The sequence below is a fragment of the Ambystoma mexicanum genome, chromosome 6q (genome assembly GCF_040938575.1).
Source record: "Ambystoma mexicanum isolate Mex_15411 chromosome 6q, UKY_AmexF1_1, whole genome shotgun sequence".
NCBI classification, from domain to species: Eukaryota; Metazoa; Chordata; class Amphibia; order Caudata; family Ambystomatidae; genus Ambystoma; species Ambystoma mexicanum.
In genome coordinates this window covers 877408793-877436401 of record NC_090937.1, presented here as the reverse complement: position 1 = coordinate 877436401, position 27609 = coordinate 877408793, and the positions used below count along the sequence as shown (strand labels likewise).

General features: G+C 46.1%; 1 protein-coding gene across 4 annotated transcripts in view; it reads left to right on the top strand.

Moving 5' to 3' along the window:
• NEK1 (NIMA related kinase 1) overlaps positions 1-27609 on the top strand; it is a 2768493-nt gene that overhangs the window by 945099 nt on the left and 1795785 nt on the right. For all 4 annotated transcript variants that reach the window (XM_069631399.1, XM_069631400.1, XM_069631397.1 and 1 more), the window contains one exon: positions 19495-19569. In XM_069631399.1, coding sequence (XP_069487500.1) covers positions 19495-19569 — 75 coding nt within the window. The remainder of the gene's footprint in view (positions 1-19494; positions 19570-27609) is intronic.

The window sequence follows — 27609 nt, the reverse complement described above, 5'->3', positions numbered from 1 at the left end:
CCGCTGACCAGCAGCGCCCGTGTTGGCCGTCCATCTACCCTTATATCCACGATGTAGGGGCCAGGGATGCGATCTTCTGGATAGGGTTTCATATAGCCAATTTCCACAGGCTCTGTAGTCTTCCTTCTGGGGCAGAATCGGGCAATATGGCCCTATTCACTGCATTCAAAGCATTGGGGCTGTCTAAACCCTGGGGACATAGGAGGCGGTTTCTCCTCATAACCAAGTTTCCTTTCTTCTGGTTTCCTTATGGCTTCATCGGGTTGCCTCCATCTGGGGTGTGTCACTCTTGGACCCTTCTGTACAGGATGTTCTAGGCTGGATAAGGCCATCCTTCCTGGGGTACTAGTGGTGGGAAAACGGCTATACCCGGCCTTTCGGTAAGCCGACGCAATGTCCACGGCTTCCGCCAATGTAGGCCTGTGGTGTTGCCTAACCCATTTTTGCATCGGGCCTGGCAAGGCTTCAATGAACTGTTCCAGTATTATTTTGTCCAGGACTGGCTGGTTGGCCGGTGTAGGTGCCTGCATCAATTTCTCCGTCAGGTCTTTGATGCAGTGATATAACTGCCTGGGGCTTTCTCCACTCCTTAGCTTGGTGTCCCTTAACTGTATACGGTAGGCCTCCTCATCCAGGCCTAAACGGTCCAGTACGGCTGCCTTGATCTCCCCATATGGAGTGTTGTCAGTGGGGGTTCACCGCCTGATATGCTTCCTGCATGACTCTGGACAACAGGGGAGCAACATACTGTCCCCAACACTCAGGTGGCCATTGCGCATTTCTCACAATTCTTTCAAAACTGGTGAAGAAAAAGGCCGGGTCTTCGCCTTCCTTCTACTTCTGGAGCAGTGTGTACGGCACCATGGGTTGGTTCCTGGAGCTGGCCACAGCATCGGTGAGCCTGGTAATGTTCTCATGTTTGTCCTGGGCTGTAGTTTGTAAGGTGCCCTGCAATTGGATGGCTTGCTGGAATGCCTGGCGGTCAGCCGCCGCTTGTTGTGTTTGCAGCTGTATTAATTGTTGCCTCTGTTGTTGACCATCCGTCAGTGCTTTGATCAGAGTTAGTGGTTGATGGAGGAAGGGATCGATCCTTATTCGCATCTGCCAATAGATGGTCCTTCTGAGAGGTAGATTAATCCCCCCGATCCATTCTGACCAGTGTTATATTGATCTCTTCTATCATATCCAAATTAGTACCGACCTCCTTCAAGTTTATTAGATTTCAGTCTTCCTTCACACAGTATGTTGTCTCTAAGCTGTCTTGTCTTATTTGACATCCCCCTTTTTTATAACCTGCTTCATGGATGATGTCGACAGTGTGTAATCCATGTCATTCCTTATTGTAGCACTGCTTTGCTGGGCATGGACTGGATGTCCATGATAATACTTGGTCGTGGCGAGTTGGCATTCAGCTTGTGGGGGAATTCCCGAGTGGAAGGACCTAGTCACTGCTAGTTTGGTCTCACTTGGCATATCTTCTGTTTCCGGTGCCTTTATATCGTTCAGCCAAGTCGCGCTGCTACTTCTCAAATTGTAGCAATTTGGCACTGACTCACTCCTAATAATAACCCCCAAATGTTATTAAAGAATTATTAGGCAAGTGAGGGGGCTGATATTTTTTTTCAGGATAAGCTTTTCTCACGCTGTTAAAATATGGGCTAGTCTTTTCCTAACAAATCACAATGGCTTTGAGGAAGAGTGCAAAAGCAGGTGCCAAGTACGAACAGAACAGGAGTGTGTATTTGTAATCAAAGACAAGTACCTGGTATCTGCACCTTCGTGTGTGTGTCCACCGACAGTCTTCCCAAAATGCCTGAAAAATCCACTGTGCTCCACTGGAACACACGGCAACACACACTCTGCAGGGCTTGCTCCGATTCGCTTGAAGCAGCGAGTTTTTCTCCATTGTGGTCTGCCTCCTCAGATGAACATAAACAAAAGACTCAGAATCCAAGAGTCCATTAGCCAGGGTTTCCACGCAGCAACACACACTGTCGCACTCGGAAATCTTACAGAAAGACTGTTGTAAAACTTGTGACTTAAACAAGAACTTTGTGAGTCCAGTGAAGAAGTAAAGGAACTGTTAATTAAAATGGAAATTTTGGCATCTTATTTGCGAAACCATGGGAAGGAACCACCCTCTGGATGCAAGGCTCTCTACCTTGGTGAACATTTTTGTTGGAGTCATCATTACTTTTAGGTTTTGAACACTTTTTGATAAGATCCAGAAAGACATTTTTGTGCACACTTTATTGTTTTGTTGTAGTTTGAGGGTCAGGATATGACGTTTTGGACACAAGGATGGCTTTTCAGTTACAGACTTCCTGACATAGACTGATCCTTAGTTTTGTTCGTTAGGTAGAAACAATCCTTTTAGAAAAGGGGCAGTTAGGCTGTTTCCCAACCGATTTTTGTTTTAATAAAATGTCTTTACTTGAAAATATGATTACCTTGTGTCTGACTCTTAATTTCTGACCCCTCACACCACTTCCCCTTGAACATATTGCATGCTTCTCCTCCCACCTATCCCCTTATTGTTATCCTTGTGGCTGATTGACCCAAACGTAGTTACAACAAATATTTCAACCTCATTGAAGACATTTTCCAGAAATGTTGTGGTGTCTGCAGTATGGGATTCAAAGAAGTCAAAATACGCCCTTTAGTTTAAACACAATCCAGCGGTTGCATCGCTCATGCCAATTTTGATATTTCTAGCAAGTCTTGGGAGGGGTGAAGGTTTATAGACCCTCTTTTAATCATGGATCCATGATATAAAGTTTATTGCACTTGTGTGGCTGAAAAGTATGGCTTGCCTCTCGAACCAGTCTGATTTTCAAAATATACACCATGAATATATATGACGAAAACAAAAATACTGAATTTAATTGGAGATTGCCTAATGTTTTGTCATCCAGAACCTGTACGGAATTAAGTATTCGGTTTGTTAACAAGGCAAAAACCCCCTTCATCCCTCTGAAAACCTATAAAATAATTAATTTACCTCGCGTTGAGATACTCCTTCTGAAGTCAGGTGGCAATCTACATAGTATATATCCCTACAGAGCAACGGGGAGGAAGGATAACTCTGAAGCAACGTGTTTGTCTTGGAAGCAAGACAACGCAGCGCAACACAGGTTCGAATCCGAATCCCGTGCTTAGAAACCACTCGCTAGTATTAAGCACGTTATAAATGAACAATAAAATAAATAAAAAGAAATGAATGTTTTGTGATGATTCATGTGATCTCGTCACTACTTTGCAGAGGGGAGCCCTTCCCTATGAGGCTAGGAAGGTGAGCCTGCTACGCAACATTGGCCCTAGGTGTGGTGGAAGGCGGGACCTCACAGGGAGAGACTCCCTATCCTTTGGGGACAAGGACTCCCTCTTCATCCAGAAACTCCCCAGGCCCCCTTATGAGGAGCTGACGAGAATATCTGAAGACCCTCGGGTCAATCCAAACCTGTCTTTGTTACTGCAGTATTTCCAAGAATCCATCCCTGCAGCGCAAATGTATTGGGAAGAAGAAGAATGTAAGAACCATGCAGAGTACCAGTGGTTGGCAGCCAACCGCACTGGGCGAAGATTATTGACCAACGAGCCTTGAGTTCTCAAGTGAAAGAAACAAAGGACTGTGTGCCTACGCTGCGGAGGTCCCAGCGTGGTGTAATAAAAACAGGAGGAGGACCAGTGAAATTTGTCACTGGAGCCCGGGAAGTTAGAACCAGGGCTTAGGAAGAAGCCAACAGATGCTGATACGTCCAGAGCGGATAGGACGCTGGAAAGCAAAAGAAGCAGACTCGGGGGGGACAAGAGTGTTGAGCTGTCTATCTTGGAAGAACCTGGAGGTGGTGGCACGACCCAGAAAGGGTGGACTGTGTGGTCCTCGAACAGTGCCGAGACCATACCAGGAAGGGCTTTGCAGAGCCACGTTAATAAGCAAGATGAAGTGAACAGCCAAAGTGGTTCTACCAGAAACTGGGAACTGACCCCACGGGAAGAACTGGCGACACCTACCAGATTCAAGAGTTAACGGGAATGGTGGGAGACCTGAGTGGGGTCAGGACGGAAGGAGAGTGAAGTTTACCAAAAGACCATTCATACTCGTCCCAGTGAATGTTATAAAGAGAGTGAAGATCATCAAAGGACGATTCCTACTCATCCCAGTATATGTACATATTGGAAAGAGAGCAAAGGTTTCCAAGGGACCAATTATACTCTTCCTGGTGTATGTCAATATTGGAAAGAGAATACAGACTGCCAAGGGGGGCAGTCAGCCCTTTCTCAGTAAAGAGGAATATGACAAACCAAGTAAAGAAACCCACAAAAGCCATCCAGGGTACATTCAAAAAAATATAGACCCACTGCAAGGTTTAAAGTAGGATCGGGAAACGGACCTTTCTTTGTGGAATCAAGGAACTGTTTGTGTAGAGAGCAAGGCGAAGCCCAGGAGGGGTAAAGGCTCCCTTGAAGAATTAAAAGAACGTATAAAGAATATTCTCAGAAGCCATCCTAACCCTGAACTATTAAGGCTACAGAGGCCTGTCAAGTAGAAGGGAGTAATTCTCCTTGACACCGCTTTTCTTTGAGTTTTCATGACCAGTGATAGGGACAGAGTAAGATAGTTTTGGACGGAGGACGAACTGTTGATTTGGACAACCTGACTGACAACAAGTTTATTTAGAATAAAAAATACATCAAACGTATACAAAGTTAAAAACCATAACATAAAAACAATATATTAAAAAATGCAAAGCAATTGAGATATCATAAACCATAAGAAGAAATAACATAATTAGTCCAGCGATGCTACAGCCAAACATCAGCCATTGTCAGACAATAACTGCCTTCGCAATTTAAGCGCATTGTCAATGTACAAATAAACACATTGAGCAGCGAACAGATCTTGAGCTGATAAAAGAAACCTAAAAGCCGTTTGTACATGCATTACTCCATGAGCCTTCAATAGAGGCAAAAGGAATTTCTTGCTTAGAGTCGTGAATGCAGAACAAAAGAGCATAAAATGTTATAAATCTACCTTATTCCTTGAACATTGTTAGGGAGAATTCTCTGTGTAGGCTAATTTCCCAAACCTAGTGAGTCCCCCAGCAGCTTTGCTGGATTTTTGGGGTTTATTTTTTTCTCCTGCTAAGAGTGAGACTCTTTTTCTCCCACTCTTAGGCATGATTTGAGAATGTCCTTTGACTATGTAATGTGTTTTATGGGCTATGGGGTCTTTTACTCCATAAGGCTTCATGTGTTTTTGGTATGTGTGTTACACAGCACCCTCAGTGCAGTAACACAGGGGTGTCATAGTGACCCCCAAACATAGACTCCACACCCTGGGACTGACTACTGTCTCCCAGGGCACGTAAAGTCACCATTGGCTTTACTAGTCTCAAATTGTGAACAGAACCAGTACAAACCATCATATTATGGAAGTACTGGTAGGGGTAATTAGATTGCCCCTGGGTCTGTTTTCCAAGGGGACACTGTCCAGTCCCCCTTTGTCGAGTTTCTGGATGGTGGCAGTGGATACCACGCGAAATATTCCACCGGAATATTTCCTATGGGATTTTCCCATTCATTTTAAACGCACCACTTTTTTGGTGCAATGTTAAAGATACCGCTGGGTTATTTATTTAATATTTATTCCCCGGTTGGGTCTTTTTGCCAGGACTCGGTTTTAAAATGGCGTTTGTGTTCGCCTCTGGAACTCCAACCCAAGTCGAGCCCTTTGTTCCACTTTTGGCGGGCTTCTGCACAGAAGCCTCCAAAAGTGGTGCCACTCTGTCTGGGTCTACAGGATGTGTGGGAGGGGGGGAATAGGCACCCTGGACTGAGTTTCCTTGGCAACTCAAGTCACACTCTTGTGTGATTGGCCCAGTGGTGAGCCGCCCGGCTCACCACTTAGCATGTTTGAGTGACAGCTAGGACTGATGAATGGGGGTTTTCTGCATAAAAGCAGGGCTTTGGCGACTGGAACTTCAGAAGTCGCCACAGGACCTAAAGAATCTGAAGAGGGAGAAGCTGAGCCGACCTGCAACGACGACACCACCGGTGGAGCCCTGCTGAACCGAACGCGCCACTTCCCAACGACAGAGAAGATCTTCCTCCAGGAGAGCCTTCTTCCTTTGAGCTGGTGGGGTTAACCAGTTCGCCCTTTTTCGCCTTCCTGGATCGTCTCGTGGTCGAATCGCCCGTGCCAAGCACCCCGGCGGCCGATAGCCACGCTTCACCACTACTGCAAATAAAAGGGTAGTACCTTTTAACAGGGAAACTCCGCGGCTGGTTTCTTCCCTGGCAGTGCAACGACCTCCAGCTTTCCTCCACGTCGAGATCTTCTCTTTCCCTGGACGAAGCACCGACTTGCACCCGCTGCCAGGAACAACTGGCTCCGCTGGAGCTTTCTCACCATTTCAGGTACTGTGTCCCGCCTATTTTTGTACCTAATGTGTATACTATATATACTGCCTAACTCTTCTTGAGAGAGATCTGACTGCTCAGCCACAGCTACCAGGTAAATCTGGGTGGTGCAGACTGCTACCAATTGGGTTTACTGCTAACACCTGTAGTCTTAAACTTTTTGCAGTGGTCCCTAAGGGAACTGCACAGGTTTCTGCCTAGCAAACATAGGCATAGCTTCTTTTACACACTATTACCCACACTGTGATTCAAAAATAATAAGTTTCTTCTAAAACAAAGAACAATTGCTCTCTTCCTTGGGTCTGTCAACCACTGTGCGTAACCCATAATGTTGGGGATGCCCTTCCTTCACCAGCTTCCTGCTTTCAAAATTACTGACCACTAGTTCTTGGCTGAGAAAATGTTTATAACCAAGTGTATGCAGGGCTGATTTAATATAATTTAGCCATAATGATGAATTTCTTACACTTGAAAACAATGCATCCTCCACCAAGCTTTTTGTGAGCAGCAAATGGGGATTTCCCCACAAACTGAGCCAATAAATTGGTGGTTTGTTTGTTTGTTTGTTTATTATTTATATATGGTTGCATGGCTATGAGCTCTTTGATATGGGTCATGCCGCGTTCCTCATACAACAAACACTTAGGAAATCCCTGATGGACACCCATGATTTTCCTCAAACTTCTTTTCAGTAACCTGGGCCACGTTGGTGCAGTCGTACCCCCATACAGCAGCTCCATATTTTAAGATGGCTGGTGATATTGCAGAATACATCTTCCGAATATGGTCCAATGGTAGGCCACCTAGATTCCTGGCATATCTCAAAATGCAACCATTAATTTGGGAAGCCTTTACTGTTTGTTGTTCTTTGTGTGTAATCCACCTTAAGTCACGAGATATTGTTATACCTAGGTAACAAAAGGTATTTACCCATTCCAACCATTTCTCGTTAATGACTATTACATTCCCTAACAGTTTGCTATTGCCAATACTCATCACTTTTGACTTCCCAATGTTCATTTTCAGATCTTTTTGTTCTAAATAATCTTTAAATCCAGTTACTAGTATTGTTTTGGCTAACAAGGCTGCATATTCAGCATATAAAAGAACACACGTCTTTTGGCCTGCCATTTTAGGGACGTCACTGGTCGGAGCAGCTATTGTAGTTGGCAGAGAATTAATATAGAGGTTAAAGAGCAACAGTGCTATAACTCACCCCTGCTTTGCTCCTTGTGAAATATGAAATGCTTGTGTGAATTTACCTTGGTGCCCCATCCTTACTGTGGCAGATAAATTATAGTGCAACTCGACTAGCATCTGTAGAATCTCACCTGGCATGCCCTGCTCAGGTGGGATTCCCCAGTTTCCTGTGGTTGATGCAGCAGAGTTCAGTAAGTGCATGAACCCCAGATGTATAGTGGTTTTGTAACCACTGACATATTTATCTATGACTAGGCTTAGGTTTAACAAATAGTCTGTGTTGCCCATTACTTCCCTGAAACCATATTGATATTTTGTAAGAATTTGATTTCCCAATGCCCAATCTATATTCTTTTTATGGAGCACCCTGCCACACCATTTAGCAGAGGTATCAATTTATGAGATTGGCCGGAAAGCTGCGGGGTCAGATCTGTCTCCTCTTTTGAAAACGGGTACCATAATTGCCTCTTTCACAGCCTTTTGGCATAAGATCACATTAAATATTAAGGTTGCAATAGGTACCCACACCACCATCTCATGTTTAAAAAATCTCAATTGGGATGGAGTCTGATCCCGCTGATTTACCATTTGCCATCCACATGAGGGCTTTAAATGCTTCCATCATGTAGAATGACAGACTGGATCCACAGCTCTGCCTGGAGTATCGGCCATGGTAAACCAACTTCTTATCGTCTGAACTATTATACAGAGTGGAAAAGTGCTTTATCCATGAGGGCTCACCCACCCAATCACTATGGTCGTCAGATGATTTAATAGCTGTCTTAAGACAGGCTGCAATAGTCCTCTAGTATGCTCGAAGATCTCCCCTCGTCGCTGCACTTTCTAATTCTTGCCATGAATGCTTCGCTAATTCTGTTTTTCCTTATTCTTAAAGTTATTTTATATAGAGCCCTTTCTGTCATGATTTCCTACTGTTTCCGGGTTTCCTCTCGTAACAGACAGGAGCTGTTGCTTTGCCAGCCTAAATTTTGTGTTTAACCATGATGGTCTCCATCTTTTTGTGTAATCACTTGGCCTTTCTTCTGAAGGCCTGGGAGGCAACTAATATTCTATTTTCCCAGGCCATATATTGAAGTCATAGCTCAAGATTATTAATAATCACATGTATGACCTTGGCTCTTGGTCTGCATATTACAAAAGTATGTTTTTATAAGAATCCTGATGAGCCCCAATCTCTTCCTGACAAAACGGTTCCTCATTAACCTTTAATGTGAGTACAAGGGGGTCATGATTGCTCTCAACCCTTGTGATTACTTCACATTTCTTTATCAGATGCCAATCCTCTACAGCTAGTATGAAATAATCAATCATTGAGCGCTGTCTAGTGTTTACAAAAGTGTGTTTACTGGAATTATCAGACTCAAACCTTCCATTTGCAGCTCTCAGCCCTAGTTCAATGAGAACATCCATACATTTCCTACCTTTTTGTTTATCAGTGCTAGGGTCCATCAAAAATGGAGGGTTATTTCCAAAAGCTACATCCTTTTCAGCTGTGTCATCTGTAACACCATTATATGGTCCCATTTTTAGATTGAAATCATAGCGCACTAAAAGGTCTCTGACAGTATGCATCACGTCCACCAGCCCACCGTGATCCGTGGCAGAAAAAGAATAATAAAAATGGGCAACACGCCACAGGGCACCATTTCCTAGATCCATATCTATAATTAGTAACGTTGGTAAACTGTGAAGCAATTGTATTTTTTTGATGTTCAAAGCATTTGATACGTATATTGCGAGACCACCACAATTTCTGCCCCTCTTGGCTGGTAGTGCACTTAAGTAAAATGCCTCGAAATATTCTATGTCAATGACCTATGTTTATTTTTTTTTTAACACTTTATTTCTAGTTTTCAACAAAGTATATTACAACCAAACACTGAGTGTGAACAATAAATAGTTACATAAAAATATTATATGCAAGTAATATAATCATAGAAGCATAGTAGAAAATCCAACATCTAAACACCAAACTCAGATTCTCTAAAGTACAATTTAACACCACACAACAACAACACAACAAGACAAGACGAAGACAAAACATAAAACTCACACCCACATCCCTAACCCTCCGACCTTTTCTTCTTTACAGAAATGCACAACTCGCACCTCAATATTAATTCATTAATTTCCATAAAATTCATTGAAAGGTCCCCAAAGTCCCTCATATACTGATTCCTTTTGCTGCCTACACAACAAGCATTTCTCGTATTTTGAAAGAATCGTCATATCATAAAGCCATCCCTCAACAAGAGGCTTTTTCCTTGTTTTCCACACCTTTAATGCCTGTCCAATCGCCACCTATGTTTCTTGAAACAACAAAATGCCTGCTTTTTCAGGAACAACGTGAGATCTGAATCTCCAAATCTGGCGCCAAATCCCGTAATGTTTCATGAGACAATGTTGATGCAATAACTGTGATTGTTATATTTGTTATGGCTTAGATGGATTGACATAAGCTATGCAACCATAGACTGTGTCCTTTGCCCTGCTCGTGAGTACAGACCTGGAGTTTTGGGCCAGCACATTCTCCAGTGCAGCTTGATTTAAATCCATCATGTTCACTGGACACTCATGGTTATTATCATTGATGTGCCCAGACTAATCAGATCCCAGTAAAGCTGTTATCATATCATGGGTCGGGGCATGCCAGGTGTCGTGAATATGGAATATTGTGTGGCATCTATCCTGGTACACTTCGATATCTTTAAGTGCCAATGCATCAGCACAATTCAATAGTGCTGCTCGTAGATATTGACTGTCCCGAATCTGACATTATAGCCTCCACAATACATACAATCAGAATTCTTGTGAATTAAAAAATCTTAAGATAAATCATTGATCCCCCAATATTTCTTTCATTTACCTAATCAACGCTCTCTTATGAGTTTTTATTGCCATGATTATGACCCTTAAAGCAACAGATAATCTTTCCTTCTCTCCAGTCAGCCAGGGGATCCACAAGAGATTCATCGTCCAAGCTGTCTGTGCTTGTTGCACATTTATGTTTACTGTACCTTTTTGGATTTTTTGAGAATGGGTGCTGTGACAGAGCTTCACTTTGAGGGGTGACAGAGAATCCTGTGATATATGCACAATTCCTTGGCACTGTGGGATTCATTAAGTCAACCAATAGTGGAGAGTTCACTCCCTTATTCCTGTTCTGAACTGCATTGCAGCTCGCAATGTTTTGATACTTGACAGTCCAGGATCCCTGAGGTGGAGACATTATTGGTATTGCACACATTTATATGTGCTGCTGGCCAGGGCTATCAATGGCATGGAGGTTATTAACCTCATTGTCAGTCCTTTGGCCATAAACTTGATGTTTCGGAGATTGGTTATGGTTGCACTCAGTTTGAGTCCTTGCATCGATCCTTACATGTTTTATACAGGCCTTAGTGGCACCTGGAGACATGGCATTGTTGCCAGCCACAGTTAATTTCAAGATAATTTCTAAACACTTATCCAGGCGCAAGTCGTCTTGTATATGCATTGCCTGTGAGGCTTGTAATGCAGTGATCTCATTCTTCACGTTATATATGGACACACTGATGTTGTTCAGCCAGAGCTCCATGATTCATCACTCATGGTAATGGGGGATTCCTGGTCCTTGTGGGTTCTAGCCCTTCTCCCGGCTCACTGAGTTCCCCCGGCCCATTAAATTGACACTCAGATGACCAACTATCAGTGTCCCATAGACTTTCCAGATTATCAGAGGGACCCATCAGGTCAGATGGCGATTTACTACAGCCTCCGTTGTCTGACAGTGAAATAGGTGAAGTGCTCTTTTCACTTTGCAGTGTGGAGCCAGGTATATTCTCTTTGTGCCCTTGCTGGTGCTCCTCCACATGTCCTGTCCGATTCATCGGGTGAGTAGTCACTCCGGTGAGACATGGGACTGCAGATTTATAAGTGCTAGGCCCAGGCACTGAGCTAGATCCTATGCCTGAGAGCACATTACACGATGATCCGTCCCACTGGACTTCTGTAGGCTGTAAATCAATTAACGAGTTATCCATGCTCTATACCGTAATTGGTTGTCCAGAAGTGGCAGGTCCCAAGCAGACCTCTGTGTAATAACTTTAATAGTATACCAGAAGACAGGGGGTGTTCGTATCGATACTGTCACAAGTCAGCAGACTATGTGGGGCCCATCCAAACCCTTCCCTCCACCCGGCAATAACGTAGAACTCCGCCATGGGGCAAATAAACCATCTTTATTCTCCAAAAGACAGGAATCCTACATCTTCTTCAATCACAGCTCCTGCGCCTGTTTCACTTGGTTTTGTTTCTTAGTGACATCACAACCACCAACCCATCCCAAAAGCCTAAGGGTCGTATCCACTGGGTAGCTCGGGTGATACCACCTATGGAAATCCCCTATATGAGTTCCATTGCCTTCCCATGTCAGGTGGGTTCGCCTGAGACTTCCCCCAAAAGCTATTTTTCTGATGTTTGTTAATCTGCTTAGAATCGCACGCTGTGCATAGTCCGACATCCAGCGGTCACTGCGGAGTATTGCATCTTGTTTTTCGAAAGTCGACATCGGCGTGTCTGTAACACTATCCCTATAATGACGTTGTGTACCCAAAATCCCTCACGCGTCGAGGTCCCTCAGATTTTTTTTTTCCGCCCAGAATACTGGTCACCTTAAACATTGCCATTGACTCGACCCTTGGTCGATTTTGTTAATTGTTAACTCATATCACCTCCAGCCCTCTTTCGACAGCCATTCCACATCCCCGCAGAGACCAGATCTTCGACGGACGGTGGTTTTCGATGGACAGTGATCCTATCGGCGCTGCCGACCACGTGGCCCAGCCTCGCGGCTTACACAGTAGGGAGAGTGGGGTCAGGGTGGACATTTCTGTCTCATACTAGAATGCCTTTCCCTTTCTTTCTGGGTCGTTATCACTGGTTACGTCCTCAGCTATGGAGAGGACTCCTTTTAGATTTTGCCCAAATTGTAAAGGCAAATTTCCGTGGAAGGACGAGCATAAGCGGTGTAACCGCCGCTTGCCCCTCGAGCATGATGAAGCTAGTTGCGCGGACTGCAAGCTCCTTCACTCGTAAACTCTGAAGGAGCGCAGAGTTAAAAGGTGGTCAGCCTACGGGATGTCGAAGGCTAATTCCTCGCGCGCTGCCGCTGAGTGCGACGAGGGGGATAGTGATGACTCGACCTCTGTAACAGAGGTTGTTCACCCCCAAGCGTAGCGCTCCGTGGCGTCTGTCCCCGGCCCCAACAAGCACGACTTTGGCCCTGCTTTGGGGGATGTACACCCCGGCGACGCTGACGGACAATTACACGTCACAAAACGCACAACCCCCGGCCATTCTTCGAGTAAATCGAAGAAGGCCTCTGCGCCAATGGGGACGCCGACACAGCTGGCCATATCTACTGACCGTAAGGGTCAGCAGCCCTCCCCGCAGCCACATTCGCGCCTACCGACCGGGCAGTCGAATACAAAGGGCACTACCCCTAAATATCATCCGCTGAAAGTATTGCGAGGTTTGTCTGCGAAGACTCCCAGACAGAGGGTGAAGGATTCACCGAAGCCTACTGAGAAGGTCAAGGAGATGCCGAGACCTAGCAAAGGCGCGACGGTAGCGCCGGAACCCTCCCCTAGTGTCATGATGCCTACCCCCGGAGCACCAGGCCCAGCACCCCCGGAAGCAGGCATCATGCCCTCGGGTAAAAGCCCAGCGGCCCCTTATAGGGGCTCTTATGACTCAGTCCAGGCGCAATTGGCGCCAGGCACATGTTGCACATCAATCCTGGCGCCATAGGTGCCAGGCTCATAAAGGGAGGTGTTTTGTGCACTTACCTGATGCAGACCATGCTGCACGCTTCAGGCCTCCCTGAGACCTGAAAGGGACTATTTTTTCATAGGGACTATTTTTCACTCGGGCGTGGCCAGGGAAGGATGCATACCTAGTTGGGGAAGGATACATACCTGGGACTTCTTTGGAGGCTATTTAAGCCACGCCCAGACAGCAGCTCATGCTTCGCGTTGTTCTGCTTCCTGCAGCTTAACGCTCACCGTGTCTGCTCCTGCTCCTGGACTCCAGCCACGCCCGCCTCGAACCTGGAAGACCTGCAAGGAAGGAAGAGAAGAGAAAGGTGAAAACCAAGGACTATTTCAAACTTCTTACCTGCATCCGGAATCTTCTCGCAAGCATCCCTGAAGAAAGACTTCCATTTAAAAGCATCGCGTTGCTCGCTGCAGCGCCACGCTTCACTCACCTGTCCTCGAGACATCTCCCGGCTCCATCGCGGCTGTCGGCATCGGACGCCACATCTCTGCACCTAGGGGAGAGAGGAAGAAACAAAAGGTGAGCAGAAGGAACACAGAAGGAAAGCCTGATTAACAGCCATAATACTTACTGGCTTTTCTTCCACATTTCGGGTCGGCGCCGCCCCGTTGGCAGGTACCGTACCCCGGCCCCTATTGGGAAAGGACAAGAGACATTTCTGGGGAATGATAAGGACATTTAGAGGGATCGCCCTCATCACTACTCACCTCAGCAGTTTAACCCCTCGACGCATCGCCTTCATTCTGCACCTGAAATAAAGGACCGATCACAGGTTAGAAAGACAACATAAAGGGGGCCTCACTTGAACTTTGAACTTTCATACTTACAGCGCATCGCTCAGGAAAGTCAAGTGGATTTTGCCAGCGCCATTCTGAAAACCAGTGAAGTAACTGGACTAACGCGCGCCCCTGCACCAGAAGCAGGATGGAGAGTTCATCCTTCCAAACCATAAGGTGAGCTTAAACCGGGGTTTGGAGGAAGTTGGAGAGGAACGAAGGGGGAAAGGGGGGAGCTAGCACACTATTCTGCAGACTGTTAATCCCCTTTCTCATCTGCAGAAGGATATTCCTACGGGCCAGGCAAGCACGATTTGGAGGTCCTGTCCAATCGGTGTTCCGGGTCCTGCGCATCACGCTAGAAGAGGCCACAGCAATCCAGACTAGACCAGCGCCCCCGTGGGAACCAGGTGAGCGTTACACCTAGGTTGAAGGAGAGACCCAGAGACACTACTCCGTCTGGCCCACGGGACAGCTTCTCGGAGACCGACGGGGGGATTTCCTCCACTTTGTGGTAAAGATCTCGATGCCTGGAGGCGGAGGATCAAGCCTTTCCGCCCCTAGATCGATCTGGGTCCTCCCACTAGACAAGGGAGAGATTTGAGACCTGTATGAACAGGTTGGATAGGTTTGTGAACATTTCTGAGCACATCCCACCTAAAAGACCAAGGGAGGTAATCCCTCAAGACCCTTGAGCCAAATTCCCTAGACTTTTTGACCCCCAGGAAGAGGAATTGTATACATATGACCTCACTGAGGAGGACCCTCCTGTTGAAACTCAGGATGATAATGAATTAATGGATACTGAGGACCTACAAGATCCTGTAGGGGGCTTTGAGGAAGACCCCAACATGTGTGTCCCACAGCCATGGCAGTCCCCTGGGGCGTCAACTGACCCTGACGCATTAGATCTGGCCTCTCCACAGACTACTCCTGTCAGAGAGCCTTCACCTGTGGATGATCAGCCCACGTTTAATGCCATGCTACGCAAGGCGGCTGCACATTTTCAAATCGATACGGGAGAAACTACCCCAGAGGTTGATTTTGTTGAAAAAATCATCAAAGAAAAGCCACCTGCTAGCCAGGCCATTCCTCTCCTTGCCTCCATCAAGAGGCACCTCATTCCCTCTTTGTCTACACCAGCCTTAGTCAGGGGTGTTAACCCACGGATTAGGAAGCTCTTTAGCCCCTCACCCGCAGACCCTTTATAAATTAGGGGTCATTCCATCCCAGATTTCCTGGTGGTGACCACCACGAGGAAAAGGGCGGGGGTTCCTCTGTCCACCAGTGAAGCACCCCCTGATAAAGAGGGGGAAAAACTCTATGCTCTCGGGAAGAGGATTACATCCTCAGCGGCATTTGCTACGCGCATTGGCAACAATACCACCCTATTGGCTAGTTACGCTGATGCCCAGTGGGGCCGGTTGCGCGAAGGCCTACAGGAAGTCCCTGAACCTCTTCGCACCTGTCTTTTGACCACTGTTACAGAAGGCACTCAAGTGAACCAGAGCATCATTAAAAATACCTTAGATGCTGCAGAAATGGCTGGCTGTTCCTTAGTCCAGGGCGTACTCCTCAAAAGGCATGCATGGCTTAGGAACTCGGGGTTCAAGCCAGAAACACAGACGTCCCTCATTAAGAAACCCCTGGAGGACTCCAACTTGTTTGGAAAGGCGGTTGACGATGCACTGGAAACTGCAAAGAAGGCGCATGAGACTTTAAAAACCCTGGACCAGATCACAAAACCCACCAATAGGCGTGGATATGGAAATAGGCGCTTTTTTTGTGGCCAACGTCAAGCTCAGCAACAGCATACCTCAGCCAGCAACTGGTCCTCCCCTCAAGGAACCAACACGGTGTACGCTCAGAGAGGCCAACGTCGTGGCAAAGGAAGGGGTCGGGGCCCTACTCCTAGATGCTCCCCGGCCACCGCCACTAAATGACCCGATAATTCGGGTCCCCTCCCATGCATCCCCAGTCGGGGGCCGGTTAACATCTTTTCTCCAGGAATGGGAGGGGATTAACAAGTCCGTTGGGTACTGTCAACAATAGCCCACGGTTACTGCATCGAGTTCAGCTGGTTCCGACATTCAGACCTCCAAAGGGAAGACGTCTCACACCAGAACACCTTCTCATCCTTCTTCAGGAAATGGAATTGCTGCTGCAAAAAGGAGCCATAGAGGTTGTGCCTCTATCACAGGTAAAGGAGTGTATTTTTTCAGTGTACTTCCTTGTACCCAAAAAAGATCTAACCATGCACCCTGTATTAGATCTACGCCCAGCGAACAAATTTGTCAAACCTCAAAAACTTCGTATGGTGACTCTGCAGGAAGTAATCCCCCTGCTCACACATGAGGATTACATGGCAACATGTAATCGACCTGTTCACAACTCTGGAGAACACCCAATGCCAAGATTACGCCTCCAGGTACCCCAGAACCGCTCCAAGGGGAACTGCCTCTGGATAACATGGTCAGGGAAATTTGTCTACGCCTCCCCCCCCCCGACTCCCCTTCTCAACAAGATAGTGCACAAGATGCACCAGGAACCAGTTACCTTGATTCTGGTGGCCCCCATGTGGGCCCGCCAACCCTGGTTCGCTCATCTGATGGAGATGTCACGGTCTACTCCAGTGAAACTGCCCTGCCCGTACAACATGTTACACAGAACAGGGGCTGAACGCTGCATCCATGCCCGCAGACCCTGAATTTAGCAGCCTGGCTCCTGAGGTCATAGAATTTGGACATATGCAGCTCCCTCAGAGATGCATGGACATTATCAGGGAGGCTAGGAAACCGAACACTCATTACTGCTAATGTAGTAAGTGGAAACGGTTTGTCATTTGGTGGAACTCAAGGAGCATCAACCCTGTTGACTGCTCTCCCACACATATTGTTTTATACCTGACTCACTGGACTCCGGTTTAGTCTTTAATTCTATTAAAGTTCACCTAGCTGCACTCTCCGCCTACACTACGTCACAACATAAGGTGTCATGGTGGAAGGTTCCAGTTATTAAAGCCTTCATGGAGGGAGTGAAGAGAATTCACCCTCCTATATCTAACCCAGCTCCCGGATGGGATCTGAGCGTCATGTTAACCAGGCTAATGAGCCCCCCCTTCGAGCCCATGCATAAAGCGAGCCTTAAGGATCTCACTCTTAAGACTGCTTTCTTGATAGCTATCACCTCCATTAGGAGAGTGAGTGAACTACAAGCACTCTCTATCTTAGATCCCTTTGTAACAGTTCACAAAGATAAGGTGGTTCTACGCACACACCCTAGGTTTGCATCGAAATTCATTTAGAAGTTTCATGTCAACCAGTCTATAGAACTACCAACGTTCTTTCAAAACCCTTCAAACTTGGAGGAGAAGAGCCTGTACACACTCGATGTGCGCAGGGCGGTCATGTTTTATATGGAAAGAACTCGTCCACTAAGAAAGACTAATCAGTTCTTTGTCTCAAAGGCGGCAGGAAGAGAAGGAGATGCAGTTTCCAAATCCACTATCTCTAGATGGATCGTCCAGTGCATCACTCTCTGCTACACTCTTGCTAAGAGAGAACTGCCCTTCAAGCCTAGAGCACATTCTACTCGAGGCACCGGGGCATCCATAGCATTCATTGCAAATGTTCCCCTTGAGTCCATTTGCAAAGCGGCAACCTGGAGTTCTGTACACACCTTTACAAAACACTATTGTCTAGATGCCCATTCTAGATCTGATTCCCAGGTGGGACAAGCAGTACTAAGACATCTTTTCTCTACTGTTCTTTCTCACTACCCATCTCCAACGCCGGGTACTGCTCGCTAGTCTATGCACAGCATGTGATTCTAAGCAGATTAACAAACATCAGAAGACATGCATTACTTACCTTAAAAGCATTTCTGATGGATGTATCTGCTTAGATTCACATGCGCCTCCCTGCTCGGATGGAAGGAACATAGACGTCGTATTACTTTTGCTCTTTTCTGTACTCGCTCACGTTAATCATAAGGCTCCCTCGTGGCACATAAAATACAAACAGAGGGACCTCGACGCGTGAGGGATTTTTGGGTACACTACACTTCACTATAGGGATAGTGTTGCAGACACGCCTATGTCGACGTCCCCTTTTCGACTTTAGAAAAACAAGATGGAATACTCTGCAGGGACCACTGGATGTCAGACTATGTGAATCTAAGCAGATACAACCATCAGAAATGATTTTACGGTAAGTAATGCATGTCATTCCTTTGTTTCAGGGTTGGAAGATGACCATTGGCCCCAGCAACATTATACACCACCCCCGGGTTGGAATGTCTTGATTGGCTGGAACGGGTCTCCCCAGGCCTGGGACCCAGTTCTGTTTACAGCGCTCGGTGTACCTTTTCAAGGTACTGGGAAATACTGTGTGTCCTCGTTGTTGCCAATGATATAACCATCTAGCCTGGGAGAGTACTTGCAGGTAGCAACCATCTATGGACAACGCATGTATTCGTCTAGCCTGCTAAGCTGGGAACAGCTCCTCCTTGCACCATAAGTATAAGGCCATTGTTCAGCTCGGCTGGGTCATGTGGGTGAGGACCATGAAACTGAGCCTTTTTTGCCTGCAATTGAGGATTCTATTCTGTATTTCGCAGGTGGCTCACTGCCTTAGAAATCAGGAATTTTCCAACCGCTCTTGTCCTTGGCTGCGAACACTGGCTCTGTGATTCGCTCTGCAGAGTCTGCATCTTTTTTGCATGGTTTCCCTATACATTCTAATATTTTCTTTATATATTAGTTAAGATCAGGGACTTGGAGGTGCTTTATACGTCCCCATATTTTCTCATAGTTAGTTGTGATGAATAAGTTGCAAGCTAGTTCCATGTGTCGTCATCACGGCTGGTTATCAGTCAACCTGATCCAGTGATGAGGCGCCTGTGTCCATGAAGACATCAGATGGATAGGGTTTGAATGGTTACTATATCCATTGCCACCTCGATAATGTTTACATGAAGGCGAAGTAAAGTTAAGGAGAAGTAAATGCATGAAGAAGTAGATGTCTGACAAAGTGAATGTAGAAGTAAGTGTAGAAAGTTTTTTTGAAGCGAAGTAAATGGGGATACCCAGAACAACATCTTTGTTGGAGAACTTGTGCCGACTGTAAGCTAATCTCGCATCTGTTTGAATTTCATCAGTAAATCTTATACGGTTACGCACATGCAATAACGCATCTTTTGGAGAGAAGGTAGTGAAATTAAAAACTTGCTCTTGTTTTTGAATCCTTATTTATCTTAGATGGAACGAATTAACCGTGCCCGAGAACAAGGATGGAGAAACGTCATTGGCACGGGCAGCAGTGGTGAACTTAAGGTTGGTTGCCGCTTTATTATGGAAATTCTGTTTTCTGCTGTGTACACTACTCCTTTTATTATATTTGGACAAAAGTAGTATAGCCCATAGAAACTAAAACACAAAACTGTATGAATATATATATTTTGCATTCAAATAAACCAATTAGATGGCTTGTGGCTGTCAACCACTTGACCTCTCTGACATTGCACATTCCACACCCATTTTACTGCTTCTTTCAATGTAAGATTGATACTCATCGTCAACATTCTACAAAACCCAAATCCAGGATAAACATACCAAATGTGCCTAGGTCCTCGTGTTACTATGTGCAGAATTGTTGGCTCAAGAATATGCTATAAACTAGCTGCGATGCCTTAACAAGGAACCCTTATCTGTTCCCTGCACTGGGAGGATCCAACTTATTTTCACCAATGAGCTTTATTTGCTGATACAATAAAAATCATTACCAATTCATATTTAATGCGTTCATATGCATTATAGTGAAATAGATATATTATATATCGAACAAAAGTGACAATCGCAGACAAACAAAGCAAAGATCACATTGTCAATCTGTTGCATAGATTTTGCTATGAACCCAAGTATAATTACTACACTCTTCTTTAATTATATTGAAAGAGACTAACAAAGGCTTTATCGGTTCCCTGTTTGCCTCTGTTCGCATCTGGGTGCACTTCATTTCCACAATATTACAGCCATTTTTGTTCTGATTTATAGCATGACTCATTGATTATGTCCCATCGTGGTTTCTCACTTTCTTGGTCTGTCCACCTTTTTAATTGTGCTTTCCTTTATGAACATTCCTGTTCTCATCTCTAACCATAGTAAAAAACATGTTATTTATTTAAACATTTGTAGAGCACCATAAGCCCATGGGTAAACGGGCACTGTAACTAACATAACATAACATCACATAAAAGAAGCAAGCATAAAATATCACCACAGAATTAGAAAAAAAAGCTACAAGAATTAAAACAGAAGCCAGAGCAAGCAAAGCGGACAATAAAACCACAGCAACAAAAGGCAAAAGCCAGGACAAAATAATCCATAAATCAAGTCCAAAAATGCTAGAAACAAGTGGAGTCTAAAACAATTTCTTAGGTTAAAAGGAATGTTTTAAGCATTTCCTTTCCTTGAAGTGGTCCAAAGAAGTCTTCAATCGTAACTGTGCAGGCAGCTTATCCCATAGATCAGGAGCAAGGAGGTTTAAAAACCATTGGCTGCCTCTTTTGAGTTTGAATCGTGGCACGAATAGCAGCTTACTGTCACTTGATCTGAGCACCCGAATGTTTCTTATTCCCACCTTCGCTTCAATGTTACTCCTGACTCTGCTGTGCCTTGTCTTAACCTTGACCTATGAAACACTAGTTCAATTGTTTCAAAACTGATTTACTTCTTGATCTCTTTATTTCACTTAATTTTCTTTAATGTAACATTTATTATTATTTTCATCGACAAGACAAAAAGAAAAAAAACAAAAACATTCGGAACATAATCGTCATTGCCTGACATAGCGGCACAAACAAGTTGACAGAGAATACATTGCTGGATGTTCTGCGTAAGTCGGTGAAGACATCAGATATAACTTTTTCAGCATTAGTACCAGTCGATAATCTCCTTCTACCCACCGCCCCATCCTCCCATTTCCCCCAGACCTTCATAAACTTTGTCAGGCACCCCCTGGCATTATACACCCGTCTTTCCAGGGCAATACACATGTCCGTTTCGGCCTCCCATCGGGCCATTCGAGGTTGGTCCAGGGACACCCCACAACAAAGCAATCACTTTCTTTTAGTCCCAAGAATGTCTTTTTGTATTTAGAAAGCCCCTCCATGCCCCATATTCCTAGTATTCCATATTTTGGGTCCCCAGGAATCTCCACATTCAGTAAGTTTGACAGCTTTCGCATACATTTCCCCCACAGTAGCTGTGCCTGAGAGCAATCCCAAAGGGTGTGATAAAATGTTCACCCCTGCCTCCCACACCGTAAACAACAATCATTGTCAGCCCGCCCCACCCGCACTGCTTGATGCGGGAGTAGAAGACCCTGCGCAAAGTCTTCTACTGTATAAGGCGAAGCCTCGCCAACATATCAATCTCCTGGGGATAAATCATCACCTCCACCCATTCCTCGGAATCCATAGGGCCTACATCCCTCTCTCACCTTTCTCTGGGGTGGGACAGTTCCTGAGCCCTATATGCAGATATTACTTGATATAACGTTGACGTGACCTTTGTCTAAAGTCGCACGGGGAGTAGGATTGCCTCCCATGCAGAACACTGTGGGAATTTTCTCAAGACTGGAAATTGGGTTCTGCATAGATCTAAAGCGTTAGCCCCCACCAAGGGAGAACCTCTCCCGCATCTCCTCAAAAGGAAGGAGACGATTCCCCTGCACCACGTCTGCCAGGGTCTGAATCCCCAAGTTTTCCCAGTGTCTAAAGTGACCCATCTTGAGCTCCTGGAGATGCGCTGGTTTACTTAGTTGGCCTCCCCCTCCAACCAATATGCGCATGTGCCTCCTCCCACACCAGTCGCACATGCTTCGACATAAGTGGGAGAACCCCTTGTCTCCATATAAAAATCTAGTATAAACACAGTTGATAAGGGCTACCAAACAAAATTACCCCACCCATAAATTCAATGAATCGTAGCACTGATGCCACTCTTGTGAAGTTAAGCAAAATTAATATTACTTTGCCAAAAGTATGATTGAATACAAAAAAGGAAACAAATCAATATTCAACAGAACAGAAAGTGAAACATCTGCACACTTTTCTCGGTTTGCTCTCCAGGCAGAGCAAGATGGGATTCAATGTTCCACCACCAAATAGTTTTGTTTGTCCTGATGAAGGCCATCAAACTTCAAGCACATTAGACCAGCTTTTAATGGCCGAAACACATCTGTATCGACATGCTTTCCCCCCGTGTTTAATGCACTGCTACTTTCTTAAATTGTTTAAATCAACGTATTTGTCCTAACCAGAGCACATGATCCCAGAAGATTGTATGGGATTTTTTTGTTCATGTTTTGTCTCGCACAAAATGTTTTGACAACAATGGGCCTCATTACAACCCTGGCGTTAAGGGGTTAACGGCGCCATAAAAGGCTGCGGCGCCGTTAAACCCTTAACGCCCGATTCACACTTTAACGCCTGCTTTTTGCAGGCGTTAAAGTCCAACCCGCTAAGGGACCTTGGTGCTAATTACGGCACCGTAATTTACGGTGCCGTAATTATCGCCTTCCCCATTCCCATTGCGCCCTATGGGCCAAAAATGGGAATGGGGAAGGGGCCATGGTGAATGGGGATTTACCGCCCCGCCAACCTTGGAATGGGGCGGTAAATCCGCCATCCACCATGGCGGAATCCGGCATGGACCATGGTGCTAATAGCACCATGGTCCAACGCCAGGGTTGTAATGAGGCCCAATGTATGTTAAGTTCAACAACTACTTGTGCAGTTACTTCACTTTCTGTCCAGTTGAATATTAGTTTCCTTTTTTGTATTCAATCACACTTTTGGCAAACTAAAATTCATTTTGCTTAACTTTACAAGAGTGGCATCAGTTATATGATTAGTTGAATTTATGGGTGGGGTAATTTTGTTTGGTTGCCCTGATCTGCACTGTGTTTATACTATTTCACTTACCTGGATAGATCAGGGAATCGCCAGGAGCCCAATTGATTACATTCCATATAAAACCTGCAAAGGGGTCCTCCCACCCATCCAACCCTGTTCAGAACCAATATGAGGCAACCCGGGGTCACTGTGCAGTCAGTCGTTCACGACTCCTAACTGCACAGTCCAGTAGTATTGCTGTAGACGGTTGTCTATTAGCTCCATTCAGATTAGCTCCATTCAGGTGGCCCGTGTGTAATAAGTGGACCCTGGGGTTCTTTCACATGTTTTTTATCTCAATTAAATTTGGAAAAACAGGAGTAGAAGAACTGTATTTACAAAACGGATGTGTTATAAATGACAAAATCACACCACTTACTAACCCTGTGACACACGTTTTTTTATATGTACTTTTTGTAAGTAATTTTTTATATGAATTCATTTTGGTATTGAGTCAGTGTTTGATGTAAAAATACCCTTGTTCGGTTTTATTTGACTATGTGGAAAAATTATGAATACATTTATATATTTGTAAGAAGTGGTTTCTGGAATGTATAATGCTTAATCTAATATAGCATTGGAAGAGTATCACCGCTTATAGGTATGTAGTTAAGGGAGCGGTAACCGGTTATCGTGTTTTGAAAATAATTTATGCCTCTTCCCATTGTACAACTGGGCCCTCGAGAACAAAAAATTGGGAAGTACCCATTATAAATACATGCAGAGAGTGTAGGCTATTCCGTCCCGCCCAAACTGATCACTGTAGAGTCCTAAGGGCGATGCAAGCTTGTCTACCACCCCCGCCACCCAAAGAAGCTCCATAAGCACCCCATCAATCCTGCTAAAGACCTTCTTGGATACCGGAAGTGGAGCATTCTGCGGTGCACAAAGAAACATAGGCAGGGATATCATTTTAAAAAGGCCCGCCCTTCCCATCAGGCCCAGCGGAAGAGACTGCCAGTGCAAAACATCGAGGATCAGATTCAGATTCAAATCGAGAAATTTCGAGAGATGTTCGCCCAGTTGAATCCTGAGATACCGGAAGCCAGTCATGGACTCCAGGTACGGGCAGATCTGCGGGAGTGCCGCTTCCCCACCCTGTATGGGGAAGAGGACCGACTTCTGCCAGTTGATCTTGAGGTCACTGGCATGTTGATAGTCGCCTAGTATCATTGTCACCTCCTGGCAGGATACAGACGGGTTGCCCAAATAGATCAGTAGGTCATCCGCCTATAAAGATATTCTCTCCTTGTCACCCCAGGGCCACCTGAAGCCCACCCACTCCCTGCTTGACCTAATCTGCACTGGCAGCGGTTCCACCGCTAGGGTACAGAGCAAGGGAGGGAGGGGGCCGTCCTGCCTCATTCCCCGCCCCAGATGGAATGTCTTAGAGCAAAACCTGTTAATCTGCACTTCAACTACTGTGGATTTGTATTGTAGGCACACCCAGCTCAGAAAGTTGTCCCCAAAGCCCTTACTTTCCATAGTTCCCCACAAGGAATCCCAATGCACAGAGTCAAACGCCTTTTCAAAATCTACAGACAGTTAAGCCAGCAGGCCAGGGATTGTGGGAGCTTGTCCCAAAGCCATTTGTACCCTACACAGGTTAATGCGAGGCTTAGATGGCATAATCCTGCACTGATTTGGATGGACCCGGCAGCAAATAACCTTCAATTTACGGTTTGCTAAGACCCTTGCCATGATTTTCGCTTCACCATTCATTAGCGATATTGGCCTCTTGGAGACACTGAGTTTACGGTGGCTTACCCGGCTTGGGAACAAATACTATGTGCGCCCTCCTCAGATCGTCCGCCAATATACCGTCTCTTGTGCACTGCAGAAATAGCCTATGGAGTGGCCCAACCACTTCCTCCCCCAGTCTCTTTCAAACTTCCACAGGGAAGCCATTATGGGCCGGAGTCTTCCCAGACTGCAGTTGGGAGATAGCTGCTGCCATTTCTTCCTTTGGGATATCTGTTTTTAGCCCCTCCCGATGCCGTGCTGTAAACAGTCAACCTCGGGCTCCCCAATTTCGGGGCGGCAAGATGGGGCACTGTATAGGGACACATAATACCCTGCTAACGCCTGTGCGATATCTGCGTCTGTCGTCACCACCTCACCAGTGTCCTTCTGCAGGGCTCTCATATGCCCACTCTCCCTTTACCTGTGCTCCAGCAACACGAGTATCTTCCCTGCCTTGTCCCCAGTCTCATGAATTTGGGTGAACCTGAGCCAGTGTGCCTGTTTCGTGTTGTCTAATGCTACATTTTTCCTGGGCTGTCCGCAACTTGAGTTGAGCCTCTGGGCACCCGGAGGCAACCAAGTCTGCTTCTCCTCTCTGAGGCCACCTCTGCCTCCCCCACTGCCAATATATGTTGCCCCTGCCGTGCCAACACCAGCAAGATCGCCTGCCCCCTGAGAACCATTGTGTATCCCTCCCAGACTGTGACCGGGCTATCCACTGATCTCTCGTTCCACGACACGTATTCCTGTGTGGTGTGCATAAGTGGCACAGTAAACTCAGGCAAGCCCAGATAGTAAAAGTTCAGCCTCCACGTGGGAGAAGATGACTCATGCCTGCTCTTGAGCGTAACAAGTAATGGAGAATGGTCCGAGATCCCCCTAGCGAGAAATTGAGCTGAAAGCAACCTATGGCTGTCGCCCAGCGGTATGAAGAGATATTCCAACCTGAATAAGGAAGAGTGAACCCCAGAGAAGAGTACCCAACCTCCCCAGTGTTCAGGCTTCTCCAAGTGTCCAGCCAGCTCATTGCCCTAGTGAAGGAACATAGTTGGTTGAGGAGCTACTGCATATGTGGGACCTATCGAGACCCATGTCCATGACGTCATTGAAATCCATTTCTCTGCCTCCCCAGCACTATGAGCTTCTGAAGATTATGCAAGTCCCACGTAAGGGAGGGAGGTGCATACACCACTACAATACCCCATGTGGCTCCCCATAATTCTCCCCAGATCAGCACAATGCTTCCCCTAGGGTCATTTTGCACCTCTATGACCAGGAATGGCACCCTTTTGTGTACAAGGATCAAAGAACCTCTCGCCCCCTTGCAAAGCCAGCATGAAAGACCACTCTATAATTTGTGTGCATAAAAAAACTACAGTTCGACCCCGCCAGGTGGGTTTCAGTGAGGAGGGCCAAAATCTGGTGAGTGCCTATTGAGGAACTGTAGTATTCACCTTTGTTTGATGACCGAGCACATTCCATTTACATTCGACGGTAAGAACGTGACCCCCTTAATTTGTGCCATCCTCTGCTAAGTGTATATACCAGACCTTGCCCATTGGGGATCTCCACCCATGGATCCGACATAAGAGTCCCCACATGGCAGTCTGCACCACTAACCTCCCGCCCCTGTCAAGCATTGTGAAACCAACAACAACGAAAATGAAAAACATCCCCAACTCCCCCCACCCTGCACTTCTCCTCAACTGAAGCACCTGTCGCCCAAGGCACATGCAAAACCTGAGCAGCCCTGCCAAAACACCCAAAAGCGGATGAGCAGTCGCTTGCATAGCAAGAACCCAACCTGAGCCTGTCTCCCAACCTCCTCCAATCTGAATGCCAGTGTCTTAAAGTTGCTTTGCCATGAAATTCACATGCTTTCAGTCATGCCGGAGTCCGGCGCCACCTGTCGACTGAAGTTCATCCATCCTCCCCTCGGTCCAGGGTCCTGCCAATATCTTCTGGGGACGTCGAGTCCTGAGAGAACAGCAGGGCAGATGTGAGGGCACTGGTCCGGTCACCGGTCGCTGCATCTCCTTCCGTGGTATGCAGGCCATTGGCAGATGAATGTTAGTTTCATACTACTCCCACACCTCCTGTGGCGTACTGAAGAGGAGTGCCTTCATCCCATGGTATACTTTCAGCTGCAAGGGGAAAAAGAGGGCATACTTTATACTGCTGTAGAGCAGCTTTCGCTTGGAGTCGTAGGAATGTCACGCCCGCTGCACCTCTCATGTAGTCTGGGAAGAAACCAATACGGAAGCCATTGTATGTGATCGGGCCAGTCGCCCTCGCCATCTGCAGCAGGGTGTCCCGATCTCTGAAGGTCAATAGCCTTGCGATGACCGTAAGTGGGTAGGCTCCTGACAATCCTCCAGGTGGACACCCGATGGGCCCTTTCCACAGAGAAGAAATTGGAGAGTTACTATGGCACCATTAGCTCAGCAAGCTATTGCTCTAGGAAGAGTTCCATGCTGTGTCACTCCACTCTCTCCGGCAACCTCAGGATGCAGAGGTTGTTTGGCCTTGATCTCCCCTCTACATCCTCCTCTCTGCTCTCCAAGATTTTCAGTTTCTGTGAAACAACTGTTCGTTGTTGTTCCATTTTCTTTATTGGATCTTCCGTGTCCGATATCCGCTGCTTTACCTCTCACACCCTTGAAGACAATTTGCG